At 41.9% G+C, this 20,687-nt stretch overlaps 2 protein-coding genes across 2 annotated transcripts in view; one reads left to right on the forward strand and one right to left on the reverse strand.

Moving 5' to 3' along the window:
• The window catches only part of prkdc (protein kinase, DNA-activated, catalytic subunit), a 43,739-nt gene extending 36,957 nt beyond the window's left edge, over window positions 1-6,782 (forward strand). The window contains exons 71-86 of the mRNA XM_046292848.1: window positions 143-336; window positions 433-613; window positions 905-1,065; window positions 1,166-1,377; window positions 1,727-1,814; window positions 1,941-2,084; window positions 2,598-2,808; window positions 2,937-3,004; window positions 3,206-3,426; window positions 3,633-3,725; window positions 3,837-3,929; window positions 4,113-4,184; window positions 4,583-4,784; window positions 5,142-5,330; window positions 5,416-5,555; window positions 5,991-6,782. Of these exons, the coding sequence (XP_046148804.1) occupies window positions 143-336; window positions 433-613; window positions 905-1,065; window positions 1,166-1,377; window positions 1,727-1,814; window positions 1,941-2,084; window positions 2,598-2,808; window positions 2,937-3,004; window positions 3,206-3,426; window positions 3,633-3,725; window positions 3,837-3,929; window positions 4,113-4,184; window positions 4,583-4,784; window positions 5,142-5,330; window positions 5,416-5,555; window positions 5,991-6,195 (2,474 nt within the window). The 3' untranslated portion in view covers window positions 6,196-6,782. The remainder of the gene's footprint in view (window positions 1-142; window positions 337-432; window positions 614-904; window positions 1,066-1,165; window positions 1,378-1,726; window positions 1,815-1,940; window positions 2,085-2,597; window positions 2,809-2,936; window positions 3,005-3,205; window positions 3,427-3,632; window positions 3,726-3,836; window positions 3,930-4,112; window positions 4,185-4,582; window positions 4,785-5,141; window positions 5,331-5,415; window positions 5,556-5,990) is intronic.
• A 39-nt stretch (window positions 6,783-6,821) lies between these two features.
• LOC123991348 (GRB2-associated and regulator of MAPK protein 1-like) lies at window positions 6,822-13,525 on the reverse strand. Its single transcript, XM_046292849.1, is given in 7 exon segments — window positions 6,822-8,676; window positions 8,679-8,914; window positions 9,252-9,412; window positions 9,681-10,847; window positions 11,036-11,166; window positions 12,013-12,153; window positions 13,153-13,525. Coding segments are annotated over 7 exon segments (2,577 nt in total). The 5' UTR covers window positions 13,274-13,525; the 3' UTR covers window positions 6,822-8,056.
• Between the last annotated feature and the right edge of the window lie 7,162 nt (window positions 13,526-20,687).

Raw genomic sequence — 20,687 nt, forward strand, 5'->3', positions numbered from 1 at the left:
TTTGATTAAGCTCCTCAAGTGTTGTAAAAAGGACTATATAAATCTTCATTTTATTCAGTGAGCAAGTTTGTTAAGAAAAATGGGTGCATGTTCCCTCAACGTGATATGGTGCAGCCCTTACGTTCAGTCTTGTCCTCTATAGATGACCTTCAGGCCGAGTGCCAGAGTGCCAGAGGCCATGTTTTCAGAGACCAGAGGATCCTGTTGGGAACGTCCTACCACATCATGGCCTCGGCTGTGAGCAGGAGCCCCTCAGTTCTGGAGAGCATTGGGAGAGAGAAGGCAGACAGGGTTCTGCAGCTAGCTGGGTCTTCCTCAACAGCTAGTCAGCAGAAGGTATACAATTATGGGGCATCGTTTGTAACCTGCTGTATTTTTTAAAAAAAAGATGAATTCCGTGCCACATAAGAACATTTCTAACCCTTTGTGCAGGCGGTGGTAGGGCTGCAGATGCGAGCTCTGGAGTTGTTCAGTGGTGCCGTAAGGAGGGCGGATGAGGAAGTCCAGTCCTACACTCAGGAGTGTTTAAACACCAGCGGCATCGTCGAGGCCTACATGGCTCTGGCCAACTTCTGTGACCAAAGATTGCGCGAAGAGGAGCAAAGCAGTAACAGTGAGTCCCTCCAGCACCTCTGACTTTAGCCCTAGTTTCCTGGAAAGATGAGTGTATCACTATGTACGATTTGGTCCCTGGTTAGATGTAATTGTTACGCTGAGTTTTGTTAAGCACCAGACAGTATCAGTTGTCATTGTATAATGTCTTTAGTAGATTCCAGCTGAAATAGGACTGACATTTAGTTAGGGAAACCAATTATTAGACACAGTAATGTACTCTTATTGCTGTTTAGGCAGTGACTAATCGTCTAATCACTACTAACGTGTCTATCTGGATGTTGTCTTGTAGTTAGTGATTTCCCTGAGCTGGCCACCCTGCCTGCTCACGTGGTAGAGAGCATGCTCAAAGCCCTGAAGCTGAACTCAGAAGAGGCCCGGCTCAGGTTCCCCCGTCTCCTGCAGATCATCGAGCTCTACCCTGCTGAGACTCTGGACCTCATGGCCAAAGAGGTAGGGAGCCTACCAGGGTCCGGATCCATTCCATTTTCCTCAAAATACTATAGCTTTGTTTAGAATTGGCAGGTCAAAGTTCCCATGTTGTGGTTGACAGATGGTGACGGTGCCCTGCTGGCTGTTGATTGGCTGGATCAGTCAGATGATGGCCTTGTTGGACAAGCCCGAGGCTGTGGCGGTGCAGCATATGATTGGTCAGATTGCAGAGTGCTACCCCCAGGCGCTGGTCTACCCCTACATGATCAGCAGTGAGAGCTACCACTTTGAGGACTCGGCCAGTGGACACAAACACCAGGAGTTTGTCGACAGGTACTGTACTGCTTCCACCCTGGCTGTCTACTCAGCTCGCCAAAAGACCATGGATGCTGAATTCTGGATCATACTATCACATAGTAACAAATTGTGTTACTAGACATGGATCCAGTATCAAGCAATGCTGAACAGTTCAGTGTTCACTACAGTGTATTTTATTACGCTTTGTATTACAGTCCGCTATTTACCTGTATGAAATGTATTCAAAAATTACATCTGCTCATAACCTAGCCTATACCTTTGGGATTCATTGAAACAAGCTCCACTAAGAATAATTGGTATTTCATACTAACTGTATAATAACTGCTACGGGTGATGTGTGTGTGTGTGTGTGTGTGTTGGACAGGCTCAAGTCCCTATTGGATAAAGGCGGTGCTGTGCGGGACTTTGTTGATGCCCTCCAGCAGCTAACAAACCCTGAAATGCTTTTCAAGGTGGTTGATGATTACAACATTGAAACAAGTGAACCATTTTCTTATTGCGGTCATCAGTGGTTGTTGCTTCTTCTCAGTTAATTTTGAGGTGTAGATTCTGATAACATTTTCATGTGATTGTCACAGGATTGGTGGGACGATGTAAAAACTGAATGTGAGAAAACGAGTTTCGATAAGAAGAGGATGAGGAACATGTATGAAGAAATGTATTCTTCCCTCTGCGATCAGAAGTCACAAGGCCTTGGCGCATTCCGCCAGAGGTTTATACAGGTTGGCATCTTCACATATCATAAAAACACAGATACAGGTATACTTGTCATATACAGTACATTCGGTAATAATTCAGACCCCTTTACTTTTTCCACATTTTGTTATGTTACAGCCTTATTCTAATTATTATATATTTTTATTCTCATCAACCTACACACAATACCCCATAGAAATGTTTCAAAATGTATTATAAATATTTTTTTAAACAGATACCTTAGTATTCAGACCCTTTGCTATGAGACTCAAAATTGAGCTTGGGTGTATCCTGTTTCCATTGATCACCCTTGAGATGTTTCACAACTGTGGGAAGCATTGGAGTCAACATGGGCCAGCATCCCTGTAGAACACTTTCGACACCTTGTAGAGTCCATGCCCTGACGAATTGAGGCTGTTCTGAGTGCAAAAGGGGGTGCAACTCAGTATTAGGAAGGTGTTCCTAATGTTTTGTATACTCAGCGTATATCATATATGTTATTATATTCCACTGAAATCACTCATTTCGGTGCACTCTAGAAATTTGCCAAGGAAGTGGAGAAGTGGTTGGGCCGTGGTGGTGCCAAGCTTTTTGAGAAGCGGAGAGACAAGGCCTTCCTGAGGCAGGTGGACACAGACCTGATCAGCTCCATGCGCAAGTCCCAGAAAGAGCCAGGGAACCTGAAGGAATACTCCCCCTGGCTGAGCGGCTTCAAAGCCGACTCACTCCGGAACGAGCTGGAAGTCCCAGGTCAGTAGGGATGCAACGTTTCTCATGTCAAGTTCTACGCAGGTGATGCCATTTTGCTTTCCAGCCGTCACTTTATGTATAATATATGATCACCAATAGTATGTGATTTATCTCCTCTTGTCTTTTAGGGCAATATAACAGCAGATCCAAACCTTTGCCAGAGTATCATGCAAAAATTACAGGATTTGATGAAAGGGTATGATCCAAAGCTGTTATTTCCACTTCCTGTTGTTCTCTTGACCATCACTTTAGCCTCTATTTCAATTGAATGTGTTGCTGTTTGCAATGCTGAATGTTACTTCGGGGGCCTTTTTATATCTAGGCATGGATATAATCTAGGGGAAATAGTAGTAGCACTTCATTTAACTTCTGTGTGTCTGCGTTCATCCGTCCCCAGGTAAAGGTGATGAACTCCATCCGGCGGCCCAAGTGTCTGATCTTGCGCGGGGACGACGAGCGGGAGTACCCATTTTTGGTGAAGGGCGGAGAGGACCTCCGTCAGGACCAGCGCATCGAACAGCTCTTCGCCGTCATGAACATCCTCCTGGCCCAGAATACCACCTGCGCCCACAGCAGCATGCAGCTCCGAACCTACCAGGTGGTGCCCATAACCACCAGGTAGCTTTTCCCGACCCAGTCCTCAGGGCCAAAATATTTTATCCATCACTAGCACAAGTGATTCAACTACTAATCATCATTGTGTAAATGTGGCAGTTTAAAATTAACAGCTGGTATTGTAGTGTCAGGGGGTCATGAAGTTATTTTCTGTTTACCAAGCAGACAGCTCCTGTACTTTTCAGTATGTTTTTGATGTATCCTTACAGAATTGGACTGATTGAGTGGATGGAGAATACATGTACGCTAAAAGACCTGCTACTCCGCACCAGGACTGAGGAGGAGCAGCAGACTCTAACTAGGTACAGTACTAGCAGATATGCCAGTAGTAGCAGATATGCCAAAAATCTACAACTGATCTCACTGACGATCTAGACAAAACAAATGTATCCTTTTGTCTTTGTTCATTGTAGACCGAATGAAGTCTATGAAAACTGGCTCACCAAAGTCACCAAGTCAGATGCTCGTCAAATACAAGGTATCGGACGCTATGCTGAGTCTTACAAGTAAGTCAACTAAACTGTGTGTTATACTTAAACATAATAAACTCACTGACCCTGTTATTACGCATTTATCTAGTAAATATGTATCCTGGGTGTTGAGCTGTAATAAATCCTATTTATGTTTTTTGTTTTTATAACTATTCCAGATAACTTTCCATGTAAATGTATTTATGCCATCTATTACAGGATGGCAAATCGCAATGAAACAGTTAATAATTTCATGAAGATGGAACAGCTTGTACCGGCCGATCTGCTGAGGTGGGTTTCTAATTTCTATAATGACATACACCATTGTGTATAGATGCAGCTATCAAGCTGTTACATTTAGTAAACAAACCTTTCCTTCCTCATTTTCTTGAAGAAATCCCTGAAAGCTACTGTTTGTGATAGAACGGTTTACACCTATCAATTTGTTTTTGATCAGTGCTTACTTCAAGAAAGGAAGGGATGAAGGATGTTTATTAACAGGGCCCAAAGCATTGATCCTATCAATTATCATTAGAGCACACTGAAGTGGAGCAGTCTACAGTCCAATACCGAGGGACAATCCATGTCATGAAAAGTTACTGTACTCATAATAGAAGATTAATCCAGCGTGTGCCGGCCATACATTCTTCTGCAAATTCAAAAAGGGCCGTTGTCAATCTTTTTTCCAGGAGAGCGTTTGTCAGGATGAGCACCACCCCCGAAGCCTTCCTCTCTCTGCGCTCCCACTTCACCAGCTCCCATGCTTTGCTCTGTATCAGCCAATGGCTCCTGGGCATCGGCGACCGTCACCTCTCCAACTTCATGATCAACATGGAGACCGGTGGTATGATCGGAATCGACTTTGGCCACGCCTTTGGTTCTGCCACACAGGTGGGCACCCCTGACGTTTTGTTTTGAGGGCAGGGATAGTGTTGAGCAGTGTTTATTAATTCTGGCACATTTGTGTCTTTGTACTACACACGATTTAAACCATCATAGCAATTTATGAGTTGATAATTTGAATCAACTGTACAGTGGTAGGACAAAATAAATATTTTCACCCATTTGGGCTTCCAGGACCAGGATTAAGACTAACTGGTGTAGTGCATAGTACAGCCTCATGAGTTGAATGTGCAAGCGGCTATTTATTACATTGGGTATATAAGCATCGTTTCTTTTTGAATGATATTTGTACAAGTTCACATCTCTACCCAAGAAAATCTGGACAAATATTTTTTTCTTGCACAGTTCCTCCCCGTGCCAGAGCTGATGCCATTCCGCTTGACGAGGCAGTTTGTGAATCTGATGCAACCTATGAAACAGTCGGGCCTGATCCAGAGTGTGATGGTGCATTCGTTGAGAGCCTACAGGGCCAACCCTGAGCTGCTGCTCAACACCATGGATGTGTTTGTCAAGGAGCCATCTCTGGACTGGAAGGTAGTAGTGCACGAGGTCTAGAGTACTTTAATACGATGTGTGTACATTATGACAATGCTACTAACTGGTTTTCACTAACCCTCAGAACTTTGAGCTGAAACAGCTGAAGAAGGGAGGCACTTGGACTGAGAGCGTCAACATAAAAGAAATTAACTGGTACCCTCTACAGAAAGTCAACTTTGCCAGAAGAAAACTAGAAGGAGCAAACCCTGCCACCATAACCAGGTAGGCAATATTTCCTCAGTGGATAACTTTAATTGATTTTGTGTCCAGGGAGTTTTGAATTGGGTTTTCACAAAGTCAGGGTGTTAACTTGTGTATATGTCTTAAGAGCTCAATTCAATCAAATCCGCATTGCAGTATCTCTGTTTTGACCACGGTGAAGAGATCAGCGCAAAGTAAATGAGAACTTTGACCCGGGATTCAGTCTAACGCAGATTAACGACCTGTGCACAATTATTTCCCTTTAAAGGCAATTTCCCCAACATTTACAGAGATAAATTTGCTGTGAACTCCACGGATGTTGGCTAAAGCAGAAATCCCTGATCAGTTAATCGCAGTGCACTAGTAATTTATTAGCGCTTGTTTGAATCCCGGCCTTAAACATTTCTTTGGTAGGATGGCTGAATCTGGCCCTTAGTCTCTCTTGTTTGTTTTTAGTGAGGAGCTGAAGCTGGGCTTTGAGAAGGACTCTGCCTTCAAGGCCATGCAGTCTGTGGCATTGGGAAATGAGGAGCATAATGTGCGTGCCCGGCTGGGGCCCGACGGCCTGTCGGTAGAGAGCCAGGTGGACTGTCTTTTGGATCAGGCCATGGACCCCAACATTCTAGGGAGGGTCTGGGTGGGCTGGGAGCCCTGGATCTGAAATGCACACATCTCTCCCAATGAGGCCCCTCCGAGACACAACTTAACTATGTTTGAATACTTTAAAAACACATCCTTCCCTGAAGTAATCACTGATTCAACAAAAATGTTATGCATGTCAGCAATCAAGTTTAATATCACTTTCTAAATACATAAATACAGCCGTTGCGTCATACAAAGCAAAATGCACAAAACCCGGCTGTACTGCTGTATTTTGAAAGTTGTATATATTAAACTTAATTGCTGACATACATTTTGGGACTACATCAACAATGGACTAATGAAAAAAATACCAAATTATAACTTTAGGGTGGAATTTTCCTTTAAGGATCAGAGATTTCTTCAAGGGAACGAGGAAGCATGTGTTCCTATAGTATTCAAACAGGACCAATGGACTGTTGCCCACGATATAGTGCTGATGTTGTTCCTTATAGATTATGAAGTCCTTTCTTCAGTCTTTTTATGATTGTTTAAAAAAATGCTTAAATGAATTCTAACACACTCAAATTAGACGCTTCATTGTTTAACTGTTTGTTTGGAAGGCACTGCATGGTGAATCATTGAATAAAACAGCAGTCCTTCGCTGTGCATTTGCAAGGTTGTCGTCATTGTAGTTCAGCCAAAAGATAAGACGTGTCCATGTTTATTGATCATAGACAACCATAGAGTTAGGTCAAAACATAATGGGGGTTCATAAGTATGTTTTCCCATGACAGTTTGTAGATGCATTTTCCAGTTCATGGTCCTGTGCTACTGATCATTTACTGTCATAACAGTACAGTAATTTGAGACACAAACACTGGAAAAATGACATGGTGTATTCAGTAAGGTGAAATGTTGCAGATAGCTATAGTCGTAACATGATTTCACGTTTCTATACATGAATCATAACTGTGCTATACAAAGCATGTCAATCTGAACGTTTTGTTACCCTTGAACCCCAACTAAATGTAGTATCGTTAATGGTCTATGGTGGGTTCATGCAGATTAGTCTGAAGTCAGAATCTGTACAATAAGGGAAGATATTGTTATCCCAGATTATATCAAATTAATCCATGGCTAGTAGTTATTAAATACTCTTTAAAACCCATGTAACATATCCTTAGTTTAAAGAGCAAGTTCTCCGTTTAATTTGTCAAACCATTATCCTTTAGCAACGGTACATCCTGGTAGTTGTTTCTTGAACCCCAATGCTTCCTCTAACCATTACAAGGTCAACGTTGGTTAAAAAAAATGAAATATAGATTTAAGGACACTTGTCATGAGTTGATTCACAGTCTATTTGTACTGGCAACGGCGGTTTTACTCAAGTGCATTTCATTATGTGGAATATGAAGTTATTGTATTGGTGGTTATTACTTGCATATTAATTCAGCATTACAAAAAGCACACACACGTATAAATTAGTTAAATGCCATCGCTCGGATCGCAAACTTTCATGAATAACCTCATTACTTCTGTTAAGGCTTTGGGTTAAAGCAAATAGTAACGGAGTTGAGGGAATGTCCCTAAAGTGGACAAACCGATATAATGACGAGTTAACAACAAACACATCCCTGTTACATAGACAACTGTAATGATTACCAGGGTTGGACTTCGGAGAGCTGGATTGACAAGTTAGGCAGCCACCTTCGACTGCCCTTGGTTTTCTGGTTTAACAAGAAAGCTTAACGTTGAGTGTGGGTTATTGAGGGTATATAGTCATTTATATACTATGCCCAATTCATGTGTTATCCTTCTCAAAGAACATGAATGTGCAGATTTGTTTCATCTGGCCAACTTCTGCTATATGAAATAACCCCCAGAATCATTTCTGGATGTGCATAGCATTTGAGTACAAAACATTTTGTTAAAGGGTTTGGCTATATTTTAGGCCTCCAACCTTTAATAAACTGCATGAGTTTCTTCACTTGGAGTTTGCTTAACTTGAAGTCCTCCGTCAGAATCTCCTCCGTAAGCTGCAGAAGTAGATTCCCATCGATTTTCTCTGTCACAAACGAAGACACAATGTCACCGGAAATGCCGATGAACCGTAACGATTTGGACACCTCTTCGATGGAAAGTCCAGAGAGGTTGGTGGGTGGTTGCCATTGTCCTCCGGGGGCTGGCAGGGAGGGGGAGGACAGTGGCGATAGGGGGGGATAGGAGATGGAGAACATTTCTGTCGTTGTGACCTGGTCGTGTTGTTGGCTGACCAGGCACTTTAGAGTGTCCTGTGCCGTATCTTCGACAGAATCTTTACATGTCTCGTTTGATTTGGGCGTCCTCGGTGGCAAGATGGGGGACGATAGGCTTTGTTTAGTGTTACATTCGTCTATCATATTGTCTCTGTACATTTCCAGGGTGTAGCTCAACGACTTGGTGCAAAACTGATTAGTGTATGAGGCTTTGTGGGATTTCAAGGGGATGGCGCTACCGCCCTTCTGCTCTTTTCTATCAAAGTCCAAAAGGCATGGCGACTTGGGGGTGCCAGGGGTCTTTTTCTAGGATAGCTGTAGTAACTTCGACAGGGGATGGGCAGGAACTCCTCCATGCTTTGAGAATCCCCTCCACAGAAGTCGTTGGGCCACGATAGTCTAGAAGGGCAGGAGAGTACACCGTCGAGAGGTGGGCTCACGTGGGATGCTGTCAGGCACTCCTTGTTGCCCTTGACCCAGTTACAGGGGTAACATACGTGGTTCTGCTCATCTGCCTCGGTCACTTCATTCTCTCCTCCACTGCTGCGAGCAAAACAAAAATACCAAAGTTAGTAAAAGAACTAGGTACAAGTTGAGTCTAAACACTGCTAAAATATTCTGAAATAATGTCACATTGGGCTAAATGTAGCCCAACACTTCAGACCATTGGGAGGGAAACAAGGGCTATTGACTAGTCAGCAATGTGTAAGGAAGTGTGTACATAAGTTGTTTTTTTTATGGTAATTTCAATGTATCATCTAGGATCAGAATCAAATCCATTGACCGGGCAAGACCAAATCCTAAATTGAGTGGTGTGTGTGTGAAACATGCATTGAAGTCAAAAGGTATGCGCAAATGAGGCTACACATTGGGATTTTACATGCTGTGTAGGCCTGAGGAATAATAGGAGAGAGTGGGGCTTGGAGAGCGCGTTTCTGTCTGCAGAGCCTTAGCTACAGCCGGCGTTGGGGTGGACATCATCTGCTTGGAACTTCGGGGGGGAATGGGAGGGGCGTTCAAATGACGGCATTCTACCTTCACCTGGAGAGGAAGTTGAAGGTAAATCAGAAAGCCTCAAACCATTCCAAAACAGCCAGTGAAAACTAGCAATGAACAACTGCTAGGTAATTTGGGAGATGGTTTGTTTTTAGCTGTGAGAGGATGTTTACACCAGTAAAGAATATTAAATTGTTACAATGTAATGTCTCAAATATATATAACATCAATATTTTCTCCAATTTTCTTGGTAGTAATACTGGAATATTAGTTGTTAAATGTAGCCATGATGATAGAATTCATGTGTACTCACAGCTTCAGACTTTGGTGGGACTGGGGGCGGAGCTAGACAGATTTCAGAGCTGACCATTGGACCCATATGACAGGAGGCGGGGTATGATATGACAGCCGTGGAGGTGGCGATGGTGTTGCTGGTGCCTCTTGGATCCTCGCCGCCTACACTGTGCCCTCCTCTTCCCCGACTTGATCTTAAGTGGTCCAGCCACAGCTCCTCGTAGGGAACATCTGACTTGCTCATGTCCTCCAGCAGCTCAGGGAAGAGGTACTCTGTGTCAACTGAATCAGCCAGCACGCCCTCGGATGGCAGGAGCACCCAGTCTCCGCACAGCGTCATGCAGCCCTGCAGGTTGACCTCGCTGTTGCTGTGCAGGTTGTTGCCATAGACACACACCGAGAGCCGGTGGAATGACTGGGTAAGCTCGTCACGGGCGTACGTGAGAGAGCTGGGCATGTGCGAGGGGCAGCCGATGCTACTACCACCACTACTCTTCTTGGGGCTCCTCCCATCAACGTCATTCCAGTCGGTCCTGACATCACGCACAGCACGGGAATAGTCGTCAATGTCAAACTGCTCCTGGCAGTAGGTGAACCAGCGGTGCACCATGGTGTCCAGCCACAGCTCGTTCTGAAGCAACCCTTCAGGGATGATGAACTTGGGCATGGAGGCCATGTGGAGCGGGAAGTGGATGGGGATGATCTTGTTACTACGCAGCACGCAGCCCACCACCACCGTCTTGGTCTGGATGTTGACCAACTTGTAGCGGTGACTCTCGCGGATCAGGTGGACGTCATGCTGGTTGCGCGGCGGGCTGCCAGGCACGCTGACGTTGACGGGCAGCCGGGTCTTCTCCACAATGTTGCGGATGGTGTGCTCCCCCTCCTGCATCTGAAGCTCTAGGGGGCTGCATGTGCTGAAGCGACCCTTACACTGGAAGGGCAGGCTGACACTCTCGTTGGTCCGGTGGTTCATGCAGATGAGGCAGGGCATCTTGCCACGGCTCGCGATCTTGCTGATGGAGTGGAGCTTACCGATTTTCTTGAAGATGGTGTTGAAGCGAGACTTCTCCTTGGACGCCTTGGCGTACAGGATCTCTGCCTGGCCCATGAGGGTGAGCTCATCACCGGTGCTTAGTGTGATGTTGTACACCTCCGTGTCCTCGTTGCATTCGCCCGAAGCCATCTGTGAGACGAGGACGTGTTGGATTGTAGTCTCATAGCCTAAAGATCACATAACTATAACCCCTAAAAACACTCCAATTGACCTCCTTATGACAATGTCACATCTGTAGATTTTGGAAATGTACATAACGTAAAAGTCACTAAGGCTAAAATCAACTTATAATTAACTATCAACCAATAGCAACTGACCTTCACATTGAACGTAATTTCCTCCATGACATACACCCGTTCGGGAAATGCTTTGGCCACCTCCTCCACACTGTTGAAGTACTGCACCGGCTCCTTGACATCTCTGTCCTGCTCCAACAGCTTAAACTGACCTACAGGAAGGGGTGGACAGAATCAGACAGGATAGCCTGGCTGCATGTTACCTTTGTTTATGTTACTGGATAGGATAGGCCCTTTTACTTAGTCTGTGCTTCAAAAGGAAATCTCTGAAATATTTCAGTGAACGCACAACAAAGACCCTTTGGGAACATTGCTATCTGAATAACCCTGGTTCCCAGCAGTAGCCTCAGCCTGCACCAGGCCAAGCTTTCATTGCAACCTCAATGTTCCAGTTATGTACAGTGTTTCCGTGAATCAGTTTTACAGTCTGGCTAAGTACACTTCCCATATGCTGTAAGGCGAGAGCATTGATCATATGTCAGTCTGAGGTCCCATCGGCCAGATCAGTTGGATTGGCGCAGGCGCAGCAGAGAGTCAGTGATGTGAAAAGGGTACCGTCTGTGTAATCATTGATTCAATCCTGAGAGGCTTTTAAGATTAGTGAAATGGGACTGTGCCTGTTCTAAACCCTGAGCAAACAGTACAATGTGCATGTTGCATATTTGATTCTAGCACAGGATTTAAAATGTACTGGTTGTACAAATCAATGTATTTTTCCTTGATTAACTTCAATGGCTTTAGAAAGGCATTGAAAAGCTTGTTAACAATAAAATAAGCTTTTAGCAAAGATCTGTCTAATCAGTCCATGTGAAGTGTGATGTAAAATAGGTTGCTTACATGATATGCTAGACTGTGGCAAGGGAGAGTCATAGTGAATGTTGAGTGGGTTTAGTTTACTGATTAATATTATTCGAAGGCATTCACATACATCTGAATAAACATTGCCACGTGAACCACTGACAAAGTAGATTTAAAAATGGAACAGTGATTTGACTAACCTTCATAATGTACCGGGATCTCTATTTTGGGCCCAATGACATAATGGCCTTCCTCCAGACTGTGTGCAGTGATTGTAGTCCATTGACGACAGGAATGAATCAAGAGGTAGTCATTGTCTCGTAAGACGTCCACCAACTCACCTGGAGAAGAGAGACACTTTCATTCAAGTTACACAAGTGGCAAACATCAGTCATTAAAAAGAGGCACAATTTCACAGATTGATTTGAATACAGTAATATAAATCATTTAAATGTATAACTAGTTATCAGTCCCTCATGAATGGTATATTTGACATGATTAACGTTAGCGTATCACCTCGTTTAATGTAGACTAAGCATTAATCTAGACTTATAACTGTAGGCTAAAATGAAAATAATAGTTTTAAATGGCTATGTAGCTAACGCTTTAAATAGAACTGTAGATATGGCTATCATCATGGCCTAAACCAAATTACATTTGCTCTATTGTTGAGCTACGTTTTTGTTGGTAGCCCACTCGGACTGCATTTCACAGTATATTTTCTGTATGCATACATGCATTATACCAAGCAACCTAAGGAGGGCATGTGACAGAAAAAAACTATTGCAATGCATTCCTCTTTCAATTACAAATATAGCGTTATGTTTTTATTTAACTAGGAAAGTCAGTTAATAACAAATTATTATTTACAATGATGGCCTACCCCGGCTAAACCCTAACGACACTGGGCAAATTGTACGCTGCCCTATGGGACTCCCAATCACGGCCGGTTGTGATACAGCCTGGAATCGAACCAGGGTCAGTATGACGCCTCTAGCACTGAGATGCAGTGCCGGGAACTTAACAATCAAGCAATGAATCTAGCTAGCTACACGCGTTTATACATTTCTATCTTTTCAAATGGTATTAAAAAGGTAGGTAAGCTTTTGCAACTTTGTTGACTAACGTTAGCTACGTTGTCAACAATGACAGAGTAGATAACTGTTAGTTCAATTGGCTAGCAACCATTAACTAGCTAACATTAGATGGCTATGCATCTTAGCTAGCTAACCTAGATAGTTAGGTTGGAGGCTAGCTAACTTAATTGGCTTATTGACATTTTAAGCAGCGTATTAACTCGTTAACCCTTACTAAAAACAAATTGCTCAAAATGTACCTACCACTGTCCAACTTCACAATTTGGGGCAATCTATAAACACTGACAAGTCGATCTAAGGGTAAAGACGTCGTGCTCCATGATACATCTTTCAAATTGTTGTACAGCATTGATCCAAGGTCCATGTTAGCTTGTAAACAGCATGAACGCACCACTTCCCGGCGTTGCTGCTAGCTTTGCATTGTTTTCAGTCATGTAACCTACACCTTTCTTTTGGTTCGGTTTTGTTTATTTTGAGGTTAGCTAGCTATTTTTTCATATTTTTTCATGAATTGTCGCACAGCCATGTTAGCTCCGTAATAGCTAGTATGCTAGTTGCACCTAAATTGACAGGAAATGCTGTGTATTGAAACCATAGATATCTGCACATGCCAGACGCCTACCTCTCAAACTATTCCCTTGTCTGGGTCGTCACTAGTTACCACAGCCACAAACCCCGCCTATTTCTAAAATGTTACACTGCTAACCTTATGCCTAACCCTGACCTTAAAGACAAAAAAGCACATTTTTGTTTTCATTCGTTTGTACGATATAGCCGGTTTTTACTATGGCCTGCCAGTCAGATGTTGAATTCACCCCAAGGCAAAGCTTGAGATTCAACACAAACTGAGGAATCCAAGGGAGAATATCATGAGTTAATTCAGATCTTTATTTTACTTTGTGTCCTACTCGAACAACTATCAGGCTGACAAATATGTTACGCATATAAAATATATAAACGCATATATTGTGCTTTAAATGTTATGCATATTATTTATCCACACGAGAAATAAACTAGTTAAATTACTTAAAAGTGGGAGCTGAAGAAGATCGGTGCCTGCAAGGTGGGGGATCAAAACAGCCAATATCCTTCTTGAGTCCACGTTCAACCTTATATGCCTAGGCTACTCCAGCACCATTCATGCATACATTTGTAATGCTATACTTGTAGGTGAGTGTGACCTGTTGGTCAATGTTATTAAACCATGCTTGTTTTTTTTTTAGATAAGGTCACACAGACCCTGTCGTTTTCCACACTGTCCTTCTGTATCTAGAGATACAGTACTTTATATCTATCAAGCTATGAGCATATAGGTGGCGTACTTGATCTTGTGGATAGCCTTTCTCTTGGTCCAAGTCAGAGATAAGTCTTAACAAAGCCAGCTGTTGCCTCTTTGAAAGGAACACGAACAGCGTTTTCTCAGATCAATACTCTCTGTCACGTAAATAGATCAAGAAGACTACATATGGAACCCCGTTTGGGTCTTAAAGTACGTGGTCAAAACGCGTGTGTAAAGTAAACAGGTGCAGGCGCTAAATTAACGCCAAAACTAATCAAATAAGCGCGTGCAAATGTGCTTGCAGGCTGTTTAGCATGTGCTAAATAAAGCAGCAGAAAAGACCTGATTCATCAATTAATGTAGGTGATTCTTACCTGGTTGGCATGCATGCACAACACAAGGTATGCTTCTACACTCGTATGTGTACCATACGGTTAAACACTGACCTACAACAGCACCGACTGTCTTAATTTCAGTGTGCGTGAGATATTTCTCTGTGTATGATGAAGTGCAGTGCAAGTTACTTGACTTTTATGAAGACAGTGATGAAACTGCAAATGGCATACATCAAACTGATGGACTGGATATTAGACACATAGACACACACAGCCTATGCAGTAGATAATGCCAATGTCAACTTTGAAAAACACCACTCCGTTTACCAGTTATTGAGCAGTGCCAACAATCGTATTCTGAAAGCTAATTGCCCAGCTCACATAGCTCGTTAATACCGAGGTAAAGACAGTTTCAAGTTGGATATTCGCGCTTTCAAACCATTTGATCCACAGACTACAAATAGGTGTCAGGATGTTGGAAAAATTGCACAGGTCTTATTTTCACGATTTGGACTTTAATTCGCTTTCCAACGCTGGAAATGTGAGCAGCATCACGTTTGATTAGTTAGGGAGGGTAAACAAAGTACAAACTTTTTTTTTACAATTGAATTTCAATAGCTCCTTGGTCATGTCAATTACACACCTAAGAAGCTTGCAGTGGATATACACCCATATTGCATAACCTCTAGTCCTGTTTCTTCTATATTGTTGTACATTAATAATAGTTTGACAATTAGGGTTTCAGTCCAGTGTTTACCCTTTTTCTTTAATATTTATCTATAATAATTGGTAGTTCTATGTACTTCCCTGGTTTTTTTTGCCACAGTATTTAACAGTACACAATAGGAGAGAGATAGATAATATCTCCTTTCATCGTTAATATCAACAATAAAGGGAAAAGTATGAGAGTTATGTTATTAATTGTCCAAAGCAGGGATGGAGAGTGAGCTAGTAAGGTAGGCTGCAGTGGGTTTACTGGTCAATACATATACTGAACATGTAACCACAGTAATGATGGCCAGTAAATCAATGAATAGAAATGTAATATTGACAAATTAAACACATTTTAGACCTTGAATCTTTTCCAACATGTCAACAGACACTTTACTGCAAGTAATTACGAAACATTTCAGTGTTAACTTTCTCTTTATCCCTGGTTGGTGTACATTTCAGAGCCTCTTCAGTGTGGATGGGGTATAGCATACATTTTCTACATCAAAGACAGCACTTCCAGTTTCTGTTCTTTACTCTGTATAACTCTTTCATCTTCATTCCTAGGCACAGCACATGGAACCACCATTGGCATGCAAAACATTCAATCTAAAACAAAGCATAAGACCCTATAAATAATATCAAAGCAGTATGACAAATTAGCCATCCATTGTGTTAAATCATAAATTGTCTTACATGCCGTCACTTTTGTTAAAAGATTATAAACATGCCGGAATCGGCGTTGAAAAATCATAATCAGTCACCCTCTAATACACACAGCCTAAATTATAGGCACTGAACCATTTACAGGCAATAATAAAAGTAGCATATAGGATCCAACCCTATCAGAGTGAATAAATGTAGTTTATTTAAATATTGACAGTTTTTCATCAGTACGTCCTTAAAGAAAGTCATATCACAGACGCCCACCAAATCTGACAATCGAGAATGAATTGTAAGCACCAAAGTGTGTTTGAAGTCAGTAGGTCACATATGACCAAGGAGCTGTTGAAATTCAAAAATGTTAATACATTTAAAATAGTGCGAGATGTAAATCAACAAAAAAAAAAGTGTGCAATGTGTGTCTATGCCATCGGGTTAGTGTCAACCACTTTTGAAAGTTGTAGGAGTAATGATTAAAGAGCTATTGAAATTAGATTTGTCCCTAACTGCTGTTGGTGAACGTAAGGAAAACTACAGGAGAATATCTGTCAAATATCCAACCTGAAACTGTCTTTACCTCAGTGCTCATAATGCCTGCAAGCATGCCTGCGATCAGCTGTCATTGGATATTGAGACAGTTGTTTTAAAGATCTACAGCCATGTCGCAGTGTCTGCTTCCCGAAGAAAGGAACTGAGTATTTTTTTAAACTTTGAGTGGCGGGAAATTCTGCAATATTCTCTCTCCATCCAGCTGTCGATCATCTCCTGCAAAGCTGGCCAGCTCTTACTTCATACTTCAGGTCCCTTGGGGAGACCTGTCCTGTGGCACTGAAGAGTATTTTTGAGTATAAAGATAAAACGGAAGCTGCTGAGATATGTGTTTTTTCCACAACGTTGGCTGTGTTTTTGACCAACCCGTAAGAAAGCTGAAGGAAACAATGCTCCGCATCAGATGTTTACGAGGAAGTCCAAAAGTTCACAATGAAGATGCTTCAGCGGAAACAGGACAGCTTTTTTGGATACCAGACCGAGCAGCTGATGAACAAACAATTGTCATCACAAAGGTCCAAGCAGCAACATGATTTGAAGTTCTATGACACTGTCATTACATACATTGACAAGTGGTTTGATTTCTTACCAGATAATGTAATGGTGAAACAGACCGGCTTCTATGAGTATCTCACCTTCACTGACCTGCAGGTGGTGGTTGCCCCAAAATGAAGAGGTTTTTTTTTTGTGCTAGCCGGGAGGAAATACAGACAGGATACCACAAAATCCACCAGTGAGAAGTGGGTGGCAGTTTTTCAAAACCTAGGGAAAGCCAACTTGATCAACATGTTCAGGATTGTCTCATTTGTCCTCAGTGTGCCAGGGTCAAATGCCTTTGTAGAGAGGCTTTTCTCTGATGACCACTAAATGGTCAGACTCAAACAGATGCAGCACAGAAGCTCTGTGACAGAGCTGATCAAAAATGAACTCTAGATATCTGTGACCTGTGACTTGTCGTGTAAGGACTTCTCTCTGGCCATGCAAAAGAACTGCTTGAATCAGTCGAGCAGCAAAAAATATCCATGGAAAAAGTAGATTTGGTGAGTGACTCATGCCCCTCTTTTCCTCTTTTGAAATGGTTTATTTTTTGCTGTAAAGGTCAAAATTGTGATTTCTTTGTTCATTTATTTTGAGGTTTATTCACAAGTTTACATAATGATACAGTTTTAGTAAAGCTATAGACTAAATGGGATATAAAAAATGTTTTTCCTTCCCAATTGAATATGAATATACACTGTCACACAACAAGCAGGTTAGCCTAGTGGTTAGAGAGTTGGACTAGTAACCGAAAGGTTGCAAGTTCAAATCCCCGAGCTGACAAGGTACAAATCTGTCATTGAAAATAAAAACTTGTTCCTAACTGACTTGCCTAGTTAAATAAAGGGTTACATTTTATTTTATTTTTTTAAATACCCACACCGCCATGGAATGGCACACCACCTTTTGTCCCTTATTTGGTAGTGAGAAAATTGACAACCCTTCGTACCCCCCCCCCCCAACAAAAAAGAAGCTGAAATATTTGCTAATAAAGAAATTAGCCAAACCCAGGATAGATTTGTTTAGGGCCCAAAGGAGTTTTACATGGACATCAAACTTAAGAGCTGCCAACTCTCACGCATTGGCTGTGAGACACACGCATGGTCCAAGCACACCAAGACAGTTGTGAAGAGAGCACGACAAAAGGTTTTACAGTTGCATCACTGCCTGGTTTGGCAACTGCCCGGCCTCTGACCGCAAGGCACTACAGAGCGTAGTGCGTACTGCCCAGTACATCACTGGGGTCAAGCTTCCTGCCATCCAGAACCTCTATACCAGGCAGTGTCAGAGGAAGGCCCTAAAAATTGTCAGACTCCAGCCACCCTAGTCACTGGTACTGCTTGCCATGTGCCAAGTCTAGGTCAAAGAGGCTTCAAAACAGCTTCTACCCCCAAGCAATAAGACTCTTGAACAGCTAATCAAATGGCTACCCAGAGTATTTGCACCCCCCATACTGGTACCCCTTTTATATAGCCCCACGATTGTTATTTAGTGCTGCTTTTTAATTATTCGTTTTTCTTATCTATTACCTTTTTTTGTTGGGGGGGGGTAGATTTTTTAAGAACTGCATTGTTGGTTAAGGGCTTGTAAATAAAGCATTTCACTGTAAGGTTGTAAGTAAAGCATTTCACTGTAAGGTTGTAAGTAAAGCATTTCACTGTCAGGTTGTAAGTAAATCATTTCACTGTCAGGTTGTAAGTAAGCATTTCACTGTAAGGTTGTATGTAAGCATTTCACTGTAAGGTTGTAAGTAAGCATTTCACTGTCAGGTTGTAAGTAAAGCATTTCACTGTCAGGTTGTAAGTAAAGCATTTCACTGTCAGGTTTGTAAGCATTCAGTAAAGCATTTCACTGTAAGGTTGTAAGTAAGCATTTCACTGTAAGGTTGTGTAAGCATTTCACTGTAAGGTTGTAAGTAAAGCATTTCACTGTAAGGTTGTAAGTAAAGCATTTCACTGTCAGGTTGTAAGTAAAGCATTTCACTGTCAGGTTGTAAGTAAAGCATTTCACTGTCAGGTTGTAAGTAAAGCATTTCACTGTCAGGTTGTAAGTAAGCATTCACTGTCAGGTTGTAAGTAAGCATTTCACTGTAAGGTTGTAAGTAAGCATTTCACTGTAAGGTTGTAAGTAAAGCATTTCACTGTAAGGTTGTAAGTAAAGCATTTCACTGTAAGGTTGTAAGTAAGCATTTCACTGTAAGGTTGTAAGTAAGCATTTCACTGTAAGGTTGTAAGTAAAGCATTTCACTGTAAGGTTGTAAGTAAAGCATTTCACTGTCAGGTTGTAAGTAAAGCATTTCACTGTCAGGTTGTAAGTAAAGCATTTCACTGTCAGGTTGTAAGTAAGCATTTCACTGTCAGGTTGTAAGTAAGCATTTCACTGTCAGGTTGTAAGTAAAGCATTTCACTGTCAGGTTGTAAGTAAAGCATTTCACTGTCAGGTTGTAAGTAAAGCATTTCACTGTCAGGTTGTAAGTAAAGCATTTCACTGTAAGGTTGTATTCGGCGCATGTGGCAAATACAATTTGATTTGACCCTATTCTCACGCTCACACCCCTTACGTGGTATATATCTCACGCATTGAAAAGTACTGCTTTTATTTGTTATTTTATCCATTGTATAGTGCGTTAACTTTTCAACCTTGCTTCAAATAGTTTTGAAATCGGAAACTGCAATTTAACAGCAAGCGGAACCTCTTGCCACAGGACTGTGAACAGCGGCACATTGCAGGATATGATTGGTTATGTAAGGATTCAAGGGGATTGGATGTGCATTTTAAAGAAACGCACCTCAAGATGAGAATGGAGAGAGAACGTTCTCCGCTGAGTTTATACAGAGCTACAATGCTCTAAAACAGAGTTACAATGCTACTGTTTTGTGTACAATGTTGTCAACAAAATTAGGTTGCTCCTACTCCCGCGCCTATTGCAGAATGCAGCCTTTTAACAGCTAGTACTAAACTTCATTTATTCCCCTCGTTTGGTGATTGGCATTTAGTATGTGACATCGAAAAGGCAGCAGATAGACATACAGTCTGTTATAGCAGGGAAGATTGGTAGGGTGACCTGATTTGTAACTAGAAAAATAATTTGGTCAAACATATTGTGAACCCAAAAGTTTAAGTTTGATTCTAGAGGGGGGACAATGAATATAACAATGATTTGGTTAGGGTAATCTTGTCTTCAGGAGATTTTATTACCAATGCACTTTATTTAGTGTGATCAGTTGAGCAATTGTCATTCTTAACAAAGGGCTAAAATAAAAGTTCATTCGTGTGCTTGCCAGCAACAACACCACTGTTATTCCCCACACTTACAGTATTATTCCACTTTTTCACAATATTGCCAGTGTCTGATATGTCTACTTGTGTCTTTGAAAATGAATTATATGAGGTGAAGTCATTTTTGCAAGCTATTCATGGACAATGTTCATTAAGTCCTACCAATAAGCATTGGATGGATATGAAATGCTTCAGGTCATTTTAGTATAGTGCACATGAAAGGCTGAGATAGTAGAAGAAGACTCCTAAACACGCATCATTTATCTTGTCTATGTAGAGTCAGATGATGGCAAGGATCTTCAAGTAGTAGGCATAAACCCCCTGAATATTGATATTCATTAGATTTTATTTGAAGATTTGGTGATTGAGAAATGTATTGTTAAAACAATAACATTTTCAATAACCTAACACTTAGGAAACATAGA

The sequence above is a fragment of the Oncorhynchus gorbuscha genome, linkage group LG12 (genome assembly GCF_021184085.1).
Source record: "Oncorhynchus gorbuscha isolate QuinsamMale2020 ecotype Even-year linkage group LG12, OgorEven_v1.0, whole genome shotgun sequence".
NCBI classification, from domain to species: Eukaryota; Metazoa; Chordata; class Actinopteri; order Salmoniformes; family Salmonidae; genus Oncorhynchus; species Oncorhynchus gorbuscha.